At 35.5% G+C, this 18,528-nt stretch overlaps 1 protein-coding gene and 1 long non-coding RNA gene across 2 annotated transcripts; one reads left to right on the top strand and one right to left on the bottom strand.

Annotated features, from left to right (window-relative positions):
- The first annotated feature begins 120 nt into the window (after positions 1 to 120).
- LOC18438714 (aldehyde oxidase GLOX) lies at positions 121 to 2,065 on the top strand. Its single transcript, XM_006848899.4, has one exon. The coding sequence runs from the start codon at positions 262 to 264 to the stop codon at positions 1,888 to 1,890; it is 1,629 nt and encodes a 542-aa protein (XP_006848962.1). The 5' UTR covers positions 121 to 261; the 3' UTR covers positions 1,891 to 2,065.
- A 10,942-nt stretch (positions 2,066 to 13,007) lies between these two features.
- Positions 13,008 to 17,992, bottom strand: LOC148781791 (uncharacterized). The gene is made up of 2 exons (XR_016058624.1): positions 17,726 to 17,992; positions 13,008 to 13,530 (listed from the first exon to the last, which is right to left on the bottom strand). It is a non-coding gene; the product is annotated as an uncharacterized LOC148781791 (long non-coding RNA).
- Between the last annotated feature and the right edge of the window lie 536 nt (positions 17,993 to 18,528).

The following is an 18,528-nucleotide window of genomic DNA, read 5'->3' as shown; positions in this document are numbered from 1 at the left end:
TGCGCATAATAAGACCACCATCAATAAATCCCATTTAATTTACTTGTACCCCTAACTTGCATGAACCCTTCACCCTTCTTCATCTATATAATCTCCCTCCTCTCACCATCCATCTCTATCCAGATAGAGAGAGAGAGAAAGAGATTGATTCACCTTAAAAACTAGAGAGAGAGATTGTTTCACCTTAAGAAGTAGAGAGAGATCCTTATAAACTCAGTTTTCGCTCTCTATTTCTATTCTCTCCCTTGAGAATTAATCAGAATGAGGTGCATCGCTGGTTTGATAGTTTTCACGGCAATGGTGATTGCTTCAAGCCTTGAATGGGTGGTCGCTATAGGAGGAGGAAAGGCAGGGACATGGGAGCTCCTCTTAAACAACGCGGGGGTGGTGGCCATGCACATGACCCTCACACACCACAACACAGTGATCATCTTCGACCAGACCGAAGCCGGCCCCTCCGGCCTGCCATGCACCGCTGCCTCTTCGGACAAAGCCGACTGCTGGGTCCACTCTATCGAATATGACATTGCCACCAACACCTTCCGCCCCCTCACCCTCCACACCGACACCTGGTGCTCGTCGGGCTCCTTTCTGAGCGATGGAACCCTACTCCAGACTGGAGGCAATGGTAGTGGGAGCCGCAGGATTCGTAAATTCCAGCCTTGCTCCGATAAGCAGTGCAATTGGGTCGAACTCGAAGACCAGTACCTGTCGGCTGAGCGGTGGTACGCTTCGAACCAGGCCCTCCCTGAGAAAGACCGAGCTATTGTCATCGGAGGTCAATATAACCAATCGTATGAGTTCGTACCCAAGTCGAATCCGGATGAGGGGGTGTTCGACCTCCCATTCTTGAAGGACACCAAGGGCGACAATCTTTACCCCTTCATCCAGCTCTCCTCGGATGGGAACCTGTTCATCTTCGCTAACAGGGATTCTATCCTCTTCGATTACAAGCGTAACAAGGTGATCAGGAAGTTCCCGAAGCTCCCGGGGACTGGTGCGAGGAACTACCCGAGCACAGGCTCATCGGTGATGCTCCCACTAGACCATGCCGATGGCTTCCGACGAGTCGAGGTCATGGTGTGTGGTGGAGGCGTTAATGGGTCATACAGAGAAGCCAGGAAAAATAAGGTTTTCAGGGTCGGGCAGAGCACCTGTGGTCGGATGGTGATCACAGACGAAGAACCCAAGTGGGCAATGGAGAAGATGCCTCAACCCCGGCTCATGAATGACATGATACTGCTCCCCACGGGCCATGTTCTCGTTATCAATGGTGCGAGTCGAGGCTCTGCGGGGTGGGAGTTAGCCACGAGCCCTTTGACGAAACCTTTCCTTTATAAGCCTGATGCGATCGCGGGGCGCCGGTTCTCATCCGCAAAGGGCACTGCCATTGCTCGAATGTACCACTCATCTGCTATTCTGTTGCCTGATGGGCGAATATTGGTAGCAGGGAGCAACCCTCATGCTCATTACAGGTTTACAGGGGTTAGCTTCCCCACAGAGCTCAGGGTGCAAGCATACACACCTTACTACATGGATCCCTTTTTCGACGATCGAAGGGCCATGAACTTGACCATTGATGGTGGCGCAGGCGTTGTCTATCGCGAGAGGTTCGGGATCGAGTTTTGGATGGGAAGAAGACCAGGCGTAATGGAGTTTCATGCGTATGCACCACCTTTCGCAACACACTCGACCTCGATGAACCAGAGGATGCTGAAGCTGGAATGTGCGAGTCTGGTTAGAGAGATGAGTGGGTTTGTAAGGGCTATGCTGGTTGCTCCTCCATCTCCCATTGTTGCTCCTTCTGGTTATTACTTGCTCTCAGTTGTTAATGGGGGGTTTCCCAGTAAAGCACAGTGGGTTAGGTTTATCCATGGCTCTAATGCATGAGCAAAACCACAGTCATAATGGTTTGTGTTTTAAGGGAATGCAGTAGAATTATAATTTTTGCACTTAGTGTATTGAAAGGGTGGTCACTTCTGTAATGGAATCCTAAACCGACCCATGTCTTTGCTTATATTTTATCAATCAAATGAAAAAGGAGAAAATGTTTCTGTTGTTGTCCCCCATAAGACCAAACCTGAATCCTTTCCATTATTTGTATCTTTTCTAACCAAGGTTCGCCATCCCGGTTCGCCGGTGCCTAAGATTAATTCACAATTTTAATCAATAAATTATTTTAAAATTAATTAAAGAACATTAAAATTATTGTTTATAATGTATAATTATTTTACTATACATATAAGAACAAATCTAAAATGTCTTATAATATCATCAAATTTAAAAATTATTATTTACAACTAAAAGAAAAATAATATATTGCATAATTTATAGTATAAATAAATAAATAAATAAAATACAAGATTTGGTTATCAATATATAACTATTAATTATAATATTATAGTAAACATGATTACAAAATTATGAGAAAATGTTTCCATATCATATGATTAAAATTTAAAATAAAACCACCAATAAATTCTAATGTTACGATATTATATAAATTCAAAAAAAATTACCCAAAAAAAATGAAAAATAAATATTTCAAAATAAAAAAAATCCTATCGGCAATATGTACGATAGCTACAAAAAAATAAAAAATAAAATAAAATATTGTAATAAAACCTATCGAAAAAACCATTTTACAAATAAATAACAAAAAAAATTATATGGTCTTTTTTTAATTTGACACGTTAATTAATTTACTTAATAAAAAAAATATGTTGATGTGGTTCGACACGTTAATTTAGAACATGACGTGCTCATTAATATGCCACACTAGAATTTAAATTAGAGGACATGCACATTTAATATGGCATGCTTCAAAAACATGCTCGTTTAATTGACAAGCATACAATTTTAATATGGCAGGCATGCTTCAAAAACATACTTTAAATGGCACCAAATCGTAGACACTGGATGCTAAGGTGGTTAACTGGACCGCTCTAAAGAGACACAAAAATTAGTCCCACATCAACAATTTTTGGAAAGCTTAGTTGGTATAAAATGTAGGTTACTACCCTAATATATGTGAGTTTGATGCGTGGAGGAACCTTGACTCATGAGCTCACGAGCGTAAGCGTACGTTTATACGCAACTTGTATTTTAATGAGCTCCAGTAACTGACGTCATTAATTCATAACCGATGTCATCATTTCGATTTTTGAACAAAACCGGTGACCCGTGACGTCAACTCGACGATTCACTGTAGCGACTCGGCGGTCCAAGAATCCAGTGACCCATGACGTCAACTTGGCGATTCATTGGAGCGACTCGGCTGTTGTTCTCTAGAACCGGGCGATTCGGCTATTGTTCTCTAGGACCGGGCGACCATGCGTATTTCAGTAAAATCGACATTGGATGATCGATTTAATAAAATCGACTCTGGATGACCGATTCCTATGTCGATGGTGACCCATGACGTCAACTCGGCAATGAGCTCTAGTAACTGATGTTATCAATTCAATTGTTGGACAAAACCGGTGACCCGTGGTGTAAACTCAATGATTCACTGTAGCGACTCGGCGATCCAAGAATCCAGTGACCCATGACGTCAACTTGGCAATTCACTGTAGCAACTCGGCTGTTGTTTTCTAAAACGGGGCGACTCGGGTGTTGTTCTCTAGAACCAGGCAACTATGTGTATTTCAGTAAAATCGACACTGGATGACCGATTCAGTAAAATCGACACTGGATGACCGATTCTCGTGTCGACGGTGACCCGTGACGTCAACTCGACAATGAGCTCCAGTAACCGACGTCGTTAATTCATAACCGATGTCATCAATTCGATTCTTGGACAAAACCGGAGATGTCAACTCAGCGATTCACTGTAGCGACTCGGCGGTCCAAGAATCCGATGACCCATGGCGTCAACTCAGTGATTCATTGTAGCGATGCAGTTGTTGTTCCCTAGAACCTGGGGACTATGCATAAATTCCCGTGTTGACGGTGACCAATGAGTCAACTCTGCAATTCACTATAGCGACTCAGTTAAATCGATACGGGATGACCGATTCCAGTGTCGACGGTGACCCATGACGTCAACTCGGCAATTCACTGTAGCGACTCGGCTGTTGTTCTCTAGAACCGGGCGACTATGCGTATTTCAGTAAAATCGACACGGGATGACCGATTCCCGTGTCGATTCTGATGAGTCCGTTGTGACTCGCCCTTTTTTAAAACACTGGTGGATAGGATCGACGATCCGATTGAGAGAACCGGGCAAAAAAATTTAAAAAAGATAGGATCGGAGATCCAGTTGAGAAAACCGGGCAAAAAAATTTTAAAAAGTTGATACAAATAAAAAAATTGAAAAAATAATAAAATATAAGGATGTACCGGATTAGTCGGTTCCCTGACTAAACTAGCCGGTTCATAGAGGAATTGGTTGGTTTCCAAATATATGTTGCAATGCTTAAAAAAATTGGATTGATGATGTGGATCGACCACCTTGAATGGATCTGGCGGAGAGATGTCTCCCTTGGAGAGGCCTTTCGATAGATTACGCAATTCTTTGGGGCCTTGTTTGGATGGCCTAGGGATAGGTTTCTTATGGAATTGGCTTCTCTAGGAATTTATCTATCCTTGGGATAAGAGTGTACGCTATTTGGATGACACTTGCAACAAAAATGAATATCCAATGTTCATGTCCACTGTTTGCATGGCCTAAAAGACGTGTATGTTATAAATTCATTACTACCATTTTTTGTTTTTTGTCCCTTCATTAAGTTTGAGTTTTAGCAATTGACTTCTGAACTTTCATTCCAATCTTCCGTATTGTTTCTTAACTATGATGAAATGCTTATTCTGCATTTTCCTTTCCAATATTACCTTTAGGAATTTTACATCCTAAAGTTTCATTGACCTCAATCAATTGGAAATGTCTTAAATCTTTATTTTTATTTTTAATCTTATTAAAAGTGTCCCAAATGGTAAGAATCAAAGGATTGTGACATTCTCCATATTTAGCAATTGTGTTTAGGGCAAAGATTTTTGAGTTTTATTATGAATGAAGCATTAGAAATTACCTATTTTTAAACAAAATAATTTCTAATAAATTTTTTCGTGCGGACTAACGAGCAGCAAAAGCTGAAGCAGCCACTTCTCGGAGGGAGAGTAAGATTTCATCCCTTCTTTCTCTCAATATGGGATACTTGCGCTTCTTAATCAAGATAAAATTTTCAATGCTAGAGAAGACAACCTCAAGATTCTAATTTTTTGCCATTATTGAAAAATAATCCCTACGATTGCCTGAAATTATTGTTACGCAATCCACTTTTCCTCAAAATTAAGTGACAAAATGCTAAAATACTTTAGATTCCAATATTCATTTTACACAATGAATCATCAAATTAATAGCCACTAACAACGAAAGAGAAGAAGAGAAACAATCATTTTCGTCCCTTGAATTCCAAAATAGATAGTTGTAAGAGTGTCATTGAATAGACACAATTTCAAAAAAAATATTTTCGGACTCCTTGACTCACTCAAAGTCATCCAATTTGACATCTAATAAGTGGGAATAATTGTGATCTTCATGTATAAAGGATAAATGATTTTTTTATAGACAATGCCTTTTGTAAAAATAAAGACCTATGTGATCTTTTACCGAAAAATACATTTTTATTTTATTTATTTTTTTTCACCCCTTTCTATTGGCAAAAGATAACTTACAGGTGATCTTTATTACAATAAGATAAATTTCAAAATAAAATCAACATAACAATAAAACCAAGATCTTAACAACTTGATGCCATTGAAACAACTATGCACTATGCTTGAGAATAAAAGATAAAATTGCAAGAAAGAAAAAGAAGAGTACCGGAGATTACCTCAACCGGGCTTATTACACCCGATACCGAGTCACCACCATCCGATGGTGCGGGATCAATAATCAACCTTCAATCTTAACCGGGAAAGCAAGTTTAGGCCAAACTACACTAATAGAACATTGACCCTTTATCACAAACTCAAATCCTAGGGAATTCTCTTAGCAACCTAGTTTGAGATAGATGGATTATCTTTTTGCCAAATCCTAAAACCTCTAGCTATAAATCCATAGAGAGAATAACTCCATAACCTAAACCCTTAGGTTCTTTCACAATGTAGGAGAGAGAGAGAGAGATCAAAGTTGAAAGAGTGGTGCGTGCCCCTTTTGGCTTTCATGAGAGAAAAGTTTTTCTCAAGAGAAAGAGAAATTCTAAGTGGGGTGTGCCCTTTTATGAGATATGAGAGAGAAATATAAGAATTAGGTACAAAAAATAAGGTGTAGAGATATTTGGGTAGAGACAATCTTTTTTTATAGGTTTTGACTAAGATTAGGGTTTTTTAGGGTTTTCCTTGGCTTGCCTCTTCTTGTGAGATTGAATATGAATCATTGATCTTAGGTGACTTGTGGGGTAAGAGATTTAAGATATCTATTCTATAGATGGGCCAACAACGTTATGAAAGGTGCATGAACTTTTATCCCCATTTCCTAAACTATGTTCATATCAATAAAAATTAAATAAATTAAATCTAATCAAAATATTGTGCATATCATAAAACAATACAAGTCTATTCAATCTTTCCACAAAATCCTTCAAAGATATATCAATTCAATATTTAGCAATATCTTCTAACTATATGGCCACATGTCATATCACAAAAAAGTAGGAAAGAGAATAAGGGTGGGCGTGCCACCCAAGGGAAGCACTCATGTGCCCCATCTTCTAGAAATATGGTGGGCCCATGTGCACAATAGGCCCCCATAATATTTTTATATACTTAAAATTAATAAAAAAAAATTGAAATATTATTTGAATATTTAAACTATTGTAAAATAAATATCTTTAATTTTATAAATCCAGAAATTATAAATAAAATATCCAGGGGTTCATAAAAATTCAAATAATAATCTTAAAATAATTTTCATCATAAAACAAATACAATTAAATTAATTTGATGGGAAAATAATCTATATGGTTTAGGAATCAATAATCATGGGGCACTCCAAGTTCAACTGTGGACTACAGACCACACTTGTTTTATCAGACCGACCAAGTGTTTCCCATGGCCCACAGTCCAAGTAGAGGCTCATTACCAGGTCACCAAAGTCCGACCGATGAGCCAAGGAGTCGCAATCCTAGTTTGTGGATTTCAGGTCATCCCTTAGAGATGAGTCAATGTCACCTAGACCTGATGCGACCACAGCTCCTATGGTGTATAGGGGTATCTCTCGCACATACATACGTTTCACCCTAAAAGGTGAATTTCTAACTTTTCTGAACGATCTATCGATATGCATGCCGTGTGATGACACATGGATGAGGCTTTGGCCCCCATCTCTGTAGGCTACCATCACGCACAAGGGTCACATAGTTCCTCGGTTCACTCATTCAAGCTTATTCTCCGACCTCATGAAGGGCTAACCCAATAGAACCCTTCTCAGTTTGTTCTTTATGCCCAGGTAACATGGGTTTTTCCCAACTAACTCGCCTAGATCGTCAAGCACAGTCCGGTATCGGCAAATACTATTTGCTTAATATGGTCCACGAGGGACCACACTCCCACTGAGTTCATATTCCAATATATCAATTCATTTTACAAGCACTCATAAGGCGTTTAAAGGCCACAAAAACCCAACATCTTCCACTTGGTTATTGAAGGCCTTACATTCTCTCTTTTTCACGTTATCTCATTACCATCTCTCTCTCCCAATTACAATCTCTATCAAGCATTTTTACTTATTCTCTCAATACATTAATCTTGACTTTCATCATCAATCCTTTCACAAAGGATTTATAGAGGCAACACATTTTTCTCTTTGCTGCTCAAATCTCATCTCAAAAGTAATCGTAGCTCATCTTTCAGATCGCATCGTGAATCATGGACCTGTTGTCGCAGAAGACCATCACATACCCTCATCGCATGGGGTCGTATGTGCATGGGCTAAAAAAGTGTTTTTCAAATAAACTGCTTCTTTTTGTAGCCATACAACCAGCACCACACATTTAGGTTCCATGGGGTGAATAACATTATAGTATGTTGTTCTATCTAGCATGTCAAATACTAGCAGGTGCTCCCACTGAAATATTTAGTTTATCGGTATCTCGATCTTTCTCAATATCATCTCATTTCTCAAGTGATAAAAATATGGTTTTATATACTTGGAGTTTTTATGGAATCATGGCTCCTTTGACACGCATATCGCAGCCGTGCTGTTGCGAAAAATTTTTACTGCCTCATAACGCAAGAGGTGAAAGTCAAGTCGATTAAGAAATTTTTTAATTCATACAACCTTCTTGATCACCAAACAGCATGCCACGTACTCTGCCTCCATGGTAGACAATTTCCTCACATCTTGTTTCTTTGATTTCCAAGAAACTGCATCCACTCCAAGCAAGAACACATATCCAGATATAGACTTTGCATCATCTGGATCCGTGAGATAGCTTGCACCTGTATATCTGAATATCCAAGCAGTTAAAAAAAAAAAAGTGGGACTGTAGCAGCTCCCACTCAATTATTGCACATACAACATATACATTTTTTTAAAATACCTTTATGCTTTGATCCATGTTTCTAGTTATTTAGAAACATCGATTACCTAGGACTTTGAACCGAATGGAATGTTGTAGGAATGCCATCATGCTAGGCTTCCTTGACACATGTTGTATTGATTAGATAACTTGGTTTGTATGAATATACTACTAAGTTGTCTAGTATGGTTGAACCTTTGTAGTTCATGAAGGTTTTTGCATATTGTGAAACTAAAGGGTATTGAATTACATATTGCATGAGACTTGATATACTACCTCATGATATATGCATAAGAATGAAATCCTTCATTTTGATATTGGCATCACTCCCAAATCGCAAGCCTACTCACTATAACTCTTAAAAGACCTGTAGAGCATTGAGGTGGGATTTAGTATATCGAATTTTAGCTTCAAAGGCCGTAGGTGTTGGAGAGCTTATTGTAGTCTACTGCATAGAGTACATACTAATGGCTCCCCAATTCTCGCCGACAATTGTTCTCCACTTTGATCCTTCAAAAATGGGGTCAAATGATAATCACATGGATTGAAATTTGGAAGGTTTTCACAAAATTTTGAGTAAAATCCTATCAAGTTTCACTGCAATGGAGATCTCCCAGTTGGTCCCTCTTTTTGAAGTGACTTCCTGTGGGCACTGTCAACACCTTACCGATGCTTTTTGCTTTTGTATGGGGTGGTAGAATGGTTGCCCAAATTCCTGTTTTATTCTCAAGAGAGCTTTATTTGCATTTGTTTCAGGATAATTTCAAATCCTGCCTCATTTTGAGGATGTTTGATGTGCATATAATAGTTTTCTCTGGTTTCCAGAGGTTTGACTCACCATAGTAGATGTGCTGCCCTAGATGTCCATCTTTGTTTAAAGAGTGTGGTTTCTATAGGGTTGCACCCTTAAACGGTCTAATTAAGGCGCCTCTAAATTCTATCATAAATGTAGTTTTAATATAAAAAAATTTTAGGATGGCTTGAGAATCTATTTTCACCTCTAATTATAAAATGTCAAACTCTAAAAATGGTTCAAACCAAGTAGGTCTATAAATATATGAAAATCTAAAAAATGGATGGTCCAGATAATATATTGCAAAATACACAATTTCGCGGTCTTGAAATCTTTTTTTCATTTCATATTTATGCTTCTCAATGTCTAGATGATCAATTAGAGGGTTTTCCAACATCTAAATAATCCTTTATGATGGATTTTTGAGTTTCAACCTTATATAAATTTTTTCCTTGTTTAAATTTTTTCCTTGTTTAAATGATCAATTAAATGTTTACATGTGTATAAATCTTTATGATGGCTTGATCCTTTTTTGGGTCATCTTGGCTTTGGACAGAACGATGCTTCAACTTTTAAACCTAAGTCTTGAATAGATTTCGAGCCTGCCTTCAGATCTTTTATGGCAATATACTGAAAGGAGAGAGAGAGAGAGAGAGAGGATGGTTTTTTTTGTTGGGGTGGGGTGGAGTGGGAGGGGGAGGGGGAGGGGGAGGGGGAGGGGGATGGTTGGGAGAGACTCCAAAATGAAAGTTTAAATTTTTCGCTCGAAATTGAAATATTGGAAAAAGAGGTACATACACTTATTCAATACATAGATAGAGGAAAATAGAGGGGCAATTAGTTAAGGGAAAGCTTTCTATGTTTCGCCTACAACATAGAAGTTCTATCCTCCCTCTTATCTAACTCTCCATTTTTGAATGGAGGGTTAAGATTGCCCCAATCACAATGTCACGTCTCTACACTGTTTTATTTTTAATTTTTTTTTCTATAAACTATTTTCATACCAAATTTTGGATGTCTATTCCTCTATTAAACTCGTACTAACGAAAAATATAAAAAAAAATATTTTCAATAAAATAAATAACCAAAATACCTCTGACAGATTCAAGGGGTAGTTTGGTTATTAATTTTTATTGAAAAAGTATTGTTAATATTTTTTATAGGTGCACCCAAATGAGAAGATGGCATGTACCAAATTTCATATTCATAAAAATTATATTAAAAAAACGAAAAATAAAATACTTTGAAATGTCAAATATAAGATTACACTATGAGTGGCTCTCTTGATAAAAAATGAATGGCTGGATGGTAGGTGCAGGATATAACTTCTATGTTGTAGGGCAAACATAGAAAGCTTTCCTATTAGTTAAATTAGTTAAATAAAAAGACGTTAACGATAGAAAATTTCATACGGAGAAAATAAGAACGTGACCTTTAAATTTCTCTTCACAGTTACTTTTTCGTTCAAATTTCCTAAAATCTCTTTTCTAGCTCCCACTCTAAACTCTCATCCCCCATTATCTCTTTACTTAATAATTTCTTTGATTTTTTCTATATCAAGTGATAGAGTTTCTATAAAAGACTTTTTATGCTCATCCAAATTTTGATTCAAAAAATATGTAACCTATAATGGAGAAGAAATACGAGGGAGCCAAAAAATGAATGTTAATAATAAATTTTAAAAGGGCAGTAGATGCTTATTTTTAATGTTAAAATTATAGATTTTTTATGGTGCTTTAATATAAAAAGAAAAAATAAAATCGGCAAAAATCAACAAAAAAAGTAAATTATTATAAAAAAAATTTAATGACTTCAAAATGGAAATATAAATTTTTTTTATTTAAATGAAATTTTTATATTTGATTTTTCACATAAAATCTCAAAAAGAGCATCGCATGTGCCATTGGCCAGGAAGAATTCAACACTTATCATTGTGCTTGAAAAAGGCATCATGCCTATAGGGCCAAGAATTTTTTGGATTGGGTTTGGATTCACCCAAATCCTGGTTTGGATTCAAAAAGTATATACGATCCAAATCCGATCGGATCCAGATCCGAGTCCAAAAACTATTCATGGGATCTAGATCCGATGAGTTCCACAATCTGATCCAAAATGGGGACTAGGTTTTTAAAAGTTAAAAATATTATATACATTATATGTATGAATTAATAATTATATAGCACACACAGACACACAATATTATATACTACTTTAGTTGTCAGTCCTAATAATGAAAATCAATAAATAAATAAATAAAAGCGATAAACAACTTACTTGGATCTGTCCTTAAATCATACGAGAGACTAAAGGTTCCATACCAAAACCTATAGATCAAGTCATCCGGTGACAAGCTACCTTGAGAGTCCTTTTAGTGAATCACATTCACCAATTTTTCATCATTATCGCTCTTTTAATTGAGGGTTAACCTCTTTTTATACAGAACAATCTTTTATAACTCTCATATTCATAATATATAAGAGTTGAGATCCAAGTATAATTCCTGCCTTAATTCCCTTAAGTGCAGCCAATTATGATTAACAAGTTGTCACCAAACTGTTAATCCTATATAATGAGTTAACCTGTAATTAGTGTACTAATGAATTACATAATAGGATGTCATCCAAGCATTTTTACAATTTGATAAAAGATATTTAAAAATTAAATAATTTTGTACAACTATAATATAGAAAAAAACAAGGAAAAATATCTCCATACCCATTTTTAAGTTTTATATCTCAATAGACTTAAGATTTCAAAACATATCTTGGGTCATAAAAATTCTAAGGTTTATATCTTTTAACCATTTAAGCTAACTTTATCCCCTTTAAACCTATTTTTTTGCCCAAACAAATATAAAAAAGACATTTCCTTGCTAAACACTATCATTTCTCTCTCTTCAAGTGATTTTCCCCTAAATCTCTCACTACCTTTTTTCCCACTGTCTCTCCCCCTATGTCTCTCACTCTCTCTCTCTCTCTCTCCCCCTCCCCCCCCCCCCCCCCCGTTATAAAAACAAAGAGGGTGAATGTTGGAGACATAAATTTGGGGGGAATATGTCACGTAAAGAGAGGACGAGTTTAGAATGAGCATGTCTGTTTTATATTTGTTTAAGCTAAACAAATAGTTAAAAGTGGGTAAAGTTAGTCAGGGAGTTATGAGAAATATTTTGAATATTTAGGTCTATCGAGATATGAAAACAAAAAATAGAGGATACAAGGATATTTATCAAAAAAAACAATTCTTACAAAGAATCCAAACACATCATAGGGTTTTTCCTCCAGTGCAACATCATATAAAAAAACTCCAAAATGGATCTTAGTATATGGCATTGCCTCATGTCAACCGCATGAGAATTCACATATACTATACAATATGGCTTTTGTACCATTATTGAAAAATAAATTCCCGGATAAAAGGGCCTGATACGCCATATTTCTCACATCTTCCACTCGGCCTAAAGGCTTTTTAACTTCTTGTACATGGCATTACCTCACGCTTTTTACATGGGATTTTCATATACCCAGCCTGAAAGCTCTTTGACATCTTGTAAATGGCATTGCCTCATGTTTTTCACATGGGATTTTCATATACCCACGAATATGATTTTATGAACTATTATTAGATTTTCATTTAGACTTATCTCAGTCCCATAGCTGCTATATGTTTCTAAAAATTTTCCCGACTCAGAGTCATAGTCAATGGATCTGCAATCATCTCATTTGAAGGTATATAATCAACTGTTATATCTCTATATTCCACTACATCTCAAATATGGTAGTACTTCCTATGAATGTGATTGGATTTTGAGTTTATTTTTTAATCCTTGAGAACGACAATGGCTGCTTGATTAACACATAACATGTTTATAGACCCATTTTCAATGCATTCCAACTTTAAATCCATATGAGGAAATTTCTCAACAAAATAGCCTGTTGTGATCCTAAACTGCAAACCACATATTCTGCTTCCATGGTTGATAAAGCAACACAATCTTAGTTTTTACTGCACCATGATATAGTACATCCACCAAGTATGAAAATGAAACCCGAAGTGGATTTACTATCATCATAGTCACCACTCCAATCTGCATCATAGTAACCCTGAGGCCTAAGGGAAGAACCTTGATAGTGCAACTTGTATTTCTTTGTTCCTTGGATATATCTTAATATCCTTTTTACTGCTTGCCAATGTATCATTCTGCGGTTTCTTTGATATCTGCTAACAAGTCCAACATCAAAACATAGATCTGGCCTAGTACATGACACAGCATAATTAATACACCCAATTGCTTAAGCATATGGAATATTTCTCATATCATCATTATCATTAGTAGGACATAAATCAATGGATAATTTAACTGCTTTATCAACAGGGGTGGAGACCGGCTTGCATAAATCGATTCTAAACTTCTTAAGAACATATTCTAAATAATGCTCTTGAGATAATTTGAGCATCCTTTCTTATCTATCTCTTGTAATTTCAATTCCTAAAACATATGCAACCCCCAGATTTTTCATTTCAAAATTATCTTTCAATCATGATTTTGTTTCATTAATCATATTTATGTCATTTCCAGCAATCAAAATATCATCCACATAAAGACAATATCACTATCTTACTCCAACTAATCTTAATATAAATACAATAATCACTTTCATTAGAAACAAAATCAAGTTTCATAATTGTATCATGAAATTTTAAATACCATTGTTTAGAAGATTGCTTCAATCCATATAGTGATTTAATTAGTTTGCACACTTTATTTTATTTGCCTTTAACAATATATCTTTCAGGTTGTAACATGTATATCTCTTTATTTAAATTTTGATTGAGAAATACAGTTTTTACATCCATTTAAAATAATTCTAAATCAAGGTTAACCACAATAAACATCAAAATTCTAACATAAGGAAATCTTACTATTGGAGAAAAAGTATCAACAAAATCTATACCTTCCTTTTGGTTATACCTTTTAGCAACAAATCGTGCTTTATATTTATCTATACTACCAACAACCTTGAGTTTTCTTTTTAATATCCATATGCAATCAATGGGTTTTATACAATCAATGAGTTTTCTCCCACTAAGAAAATCTACCAACTCCCGTACATGTTTTTAGTTATAGAATCCATTTCTTCATTCATAGCATTATTCCAAAAATTCAATTCATCAGAATTAATGGCTTCTTTATAATTTGAAGGTTCAAGAATATCTTGACAAGCAAAGTTAGAGTATTGGTCTAAAGTGTCCATGCAAATAAAACTCTGATATGGTTCTAAATGATATGGAGCTCTTCTGTTCCTAAAACTTCTCTTAGGTTCATTGCCATCTACATTAGTAAGTTCAAATATATCATTCCCACTATCTATGTAGTTATAGTTATCAAGGCTTTCTAAATTAAGTTCAAAAAATTTTATGTTTTCATTTACTCCTTTGTTATTGTCTAATTCATGTATATCTATAAGAGAAAGTTTGCATTTTTTTATATGTTCTTCTAAGAAATGTGCATCTTTAGATTTAACTAAAGATTTGGTCTCATGGTTATAAAACCTATAACCCTTAGAAGCATCAGAGTAACTTATGAATGAGCATTTTCTAGTAAGCATTACAACCCCAAATTTTTAAATGTTCCAATCGAGGTTTACATCCAGTCCATAACTCATAAGGTGTTTTCTCTACGGATTTTGGGGGAACTCGGCATAAAATATACATAGCAATATGTAATGCTTCACCCCAAAAAATTAAGAACAAGTTAGCATGACTCATCATTGATCGCACCATTCCATAAGAGTTCAGTTACGCCTTTCAGCAACATCATTTTGTTGGGGTGTGTGGGGCATGGTCTTATGGTGTATTATCTCTTTTTTTTACAAAAAAATATAAAACAAATTAGATCAATATTCCCCTCTTTGGTCCGTTCTAAGGATTTTAATTGTTTTATCTAATTGGTTTTCAACTTTTAAATTAAATTCTTTGAACATTTCAAGTGCATCAGATTTTCTACTAATCAGATAAATATAACCGAATCTCGAATAATCATCAATGAATCAAATAAAATACTCCATACCCCTATGTGTTTTTACATTAAGTGGACCGCAAATATCATAATATATAATAGACAATAAATCATAAGATCTAGCTGCTTTACCAAAGGGTTTTCTACTCATTTTACCAGATAAACATGGTTCACAATTTTTAAAATCTATATTCGTCATTTTAGGAATTAAATCATCATTAACAAGTCTAGAAATTCTATTTCTACTAATATGACCCAAACACATATGTCACAACCAAGAAGTTTCATCATCACACACATTCAAGTACGCAGTAGAAGATGAAATTTCATTTATTTTATCAAGTAAATACATATCTCATCAAGCTTTCCCCCATACAATGATTTGCCAATTAATCTCAATTAAAACTTTCCCATCCTTGAAACGAATTTCATATCCCTTAGCATCAAGCCTCTTGACTGACAGTAGTTACATCACATAGAAGGAGCATAAAGAGTATAAAAAAGGAGTCAGAAGTTCTCATTTGGGACGTCTAATTTATAAGTGTCAACACCCAATACATAAGACTTAAAATCATTGCCCATAGAGATGACATATTCTCCAACATTAAGCTTTTTAAGTTCCACAAAGCCCTATCTAGACATGGATACCCAATACATTATCTATTAAACAATCAACTACTACGTACAAGTAGTCACGACCTTGGTTAGGTCTCTTGGGTGCCCCTTTGTTCGGGCATTGAGATTTAAAGTGTCTCTTCTTCCCACAAATGAAACATATGCCCTTGGGTCCATTGTGCATAGGCTTTTTATTTTTATTTTCAACATTCTGCCTTTTAATATTTTTCCAATGTTTGTAAGGTGTTTTTTTGTTAGAGGATTCTCCATATCGGGGGTTTTGAGATTGAGCAATGTGAAGTGCATCAGCCCTCCTTGAAGATTCTACGATCCCCTTCAGATTTCAATTCAACATCAAGATTTTGAAGCCTAAGATTCTTGTGATTTAGAGATAAAGTAGTCACAACAGATTCCCAAGAATTAGGCAAACTATTATTATAGTTAAAACTTGTTGTTGATCATTCAAAGTATAACCCGCACTTATAAGTTGTTTGCTTAGCAAAATCATTTCCGAACATGTTCAACGACATAGTCATTTTCTTTCATCTTAAAAGAATAGAACTCTTCAGTTAATACTCTTAAATTACTCGTAGAAATCACCCCAAATTGTATTTCCAATTCATCATAAATATCTTTGATATTTTTAAATTCATCAAAACTTAATAATAATTCATCATCTATATTTCTGAAAATTATGTTCCTACACCTCTTATTTTCTTTTTCCCGATTAGCATAAGCTGATCTTCCTGCCCTATTGCTAACATCAATGGGCCCATTAGGAACTGTAGTTGAAATAATATGATCTAAGTTTTGATGCTCTAACATCAAGGCTAATATTCTTTTCCACGTATTATAATCCAGCCCATTGAGTCTTGCTATCTTCAATGCTAGTTTGAGATCCATCATGATAAAAAATATAGACCAAGAAAAAAAATTTAAACCTAGTTTATAGTTGCGATCTCGCTGGGCGATAGTATTGACTATCAAGAATAGAGCTCAAGAAAAATATGCAACAACCAGTGAATTGAAAAAGCCTCGATGTGAATCCAGCTCAATCAATAATTCTTCCAAACTCGGATCTCATCAGAACAAAAAAAATACCCACAATGCAAACAAACAGTAACATATAGGGTTCAAGTAGATAATTTTCTTTCTCTAGATTTGGGGAAAAATTACAAAAGAATGATAATAACAAGAAGGATGATCCCAAAATGGATTAAACAGTAGTGACAAGGAAAAAAATTATAGATTATGATGTCACCTGAGAAAGATGACTCTCTATTATATCAAAAAAGGGGAAAATACATTGAGCAAATAATAGGGTTTACAAGCTCTGTTTTGTAGTACTTCATAGCAACCAAAAATAAAAAGGGAAAGAGGCACATAGCCTTTAGGATGTGCAACCCATGATCCAAGAAGTAATTTGGGCAAGAAAACAGTCATGCCCGTTGAAGAAGAGAATGAAATAATTTTGGCAAGATACAGTCATGTTTGTTGAAGAAATAAAACAAGCAAATTTAGCAAGTGACAGCATGTCTGTTTTAGAAGACTATTTTTTGGCAAAAAATAGCCATATCCATTGAAATAGAAGACCATTTTTGGCAAAAAATAGCCACATCTGTTGAAAGACAAAAACGTCACAATTTATTTTATTTTATTTTATGATCAATTGCAATGAATGTTTGCAAAGAAAAGAAACAGACATTAGTTGAAAGAACAAAAAAAATATGTCGATGAAGTGCCAAAAAAAAAGAAAGAAAAGAAACCTATGGAACTTACCTTTCTGATTCCTCATCCTGCTCACAAGTCTTTGGATCTTCGGATTCAGATATATTACAAATTACAGAGGTGCGTCTTTGTAGGTGATCGGAGAGAAAATGGGGGCAGGAGGCTTTGCCTCAAGTTTTGGCAGAGATTTGTGGTCGAATCTTTGCTCAAAAACAACTTCCTCGTCGACGAAATTTTTTTTAGAGAGAGAGGAAAGAAGGATTCTTTCATGGGAGTTAAAGGATCGGAAGACTTATCCTTTTAAGTATAAAGGGCAGGTGAAAAATAAATAGACAAAAGTGCCCTTGAAAAGGATATGATTTTGAGCTATAATAACTTGTTGTGGGCAGTAAAGAGAAATTACTGGACAAGTGATTAAAAAAGAACAAAAAAATAGCCCCGATTTTATTATTATGATTATTATTATTATTATTGGCACAAAAAATTCCATGTGCATCGATCTTTATGATATATACCAAAAACAAATTAAAAAAACTATCCAATGTATTTGAAAGCCGATTTACAGCCTCGCTCTGATACCATTGTTAGTTCCAATAATGAAAATCAATAAATAAATAAATAAAAACGATAAACAACTTACTCGGATCTGTCATTAAATCACAAGAGAGACTTAAAGTTCCATACCAAAACCTATAAACCAAACCATCCGGTGACAGGCTACCTTGAGAATCCTCTAAGTGAATCACCTTCACCAATTTTCCATTATTATCACTCTCTTACTTGAGGGGCTAACCTCTTTTTATAGAAAATCATCTTTTGTAACTCTCATATTCATAGTCTATAGGAGTTGAGAT

The sequence above is a fragment of the Amborella trichopoda genome, chromosome 6 (genome assembly GCF_054954075.1).
Source record: "Amborella trichopoda isolate Santa Cruz 75 chromosome 6, AtrichopodaSantaCruz75HAP2 v2.0, whole genome shotgun sequence".
Taxonomy (NCBI): Eukaryota; Viridiplantae; Streptophyta; class Magnoliopsida; order Amborellales; family Amborellaceae; genus Amborella; species Amborella trichopoda.
Note: the sequence above shows the minus strand (reverse complement) of the source record. Positions and strands in the feature narration are given on the sequence as shown.

Excerpts from the sequence above, each read along its gene's own strand:
- LOC18438714 (XM_006848899.4), top strand. The coding sequence starts at position 262 with ATGAGGTGCATCGCTGGTTTGATAGTTTTCACGGCAATGGTGATTGCT.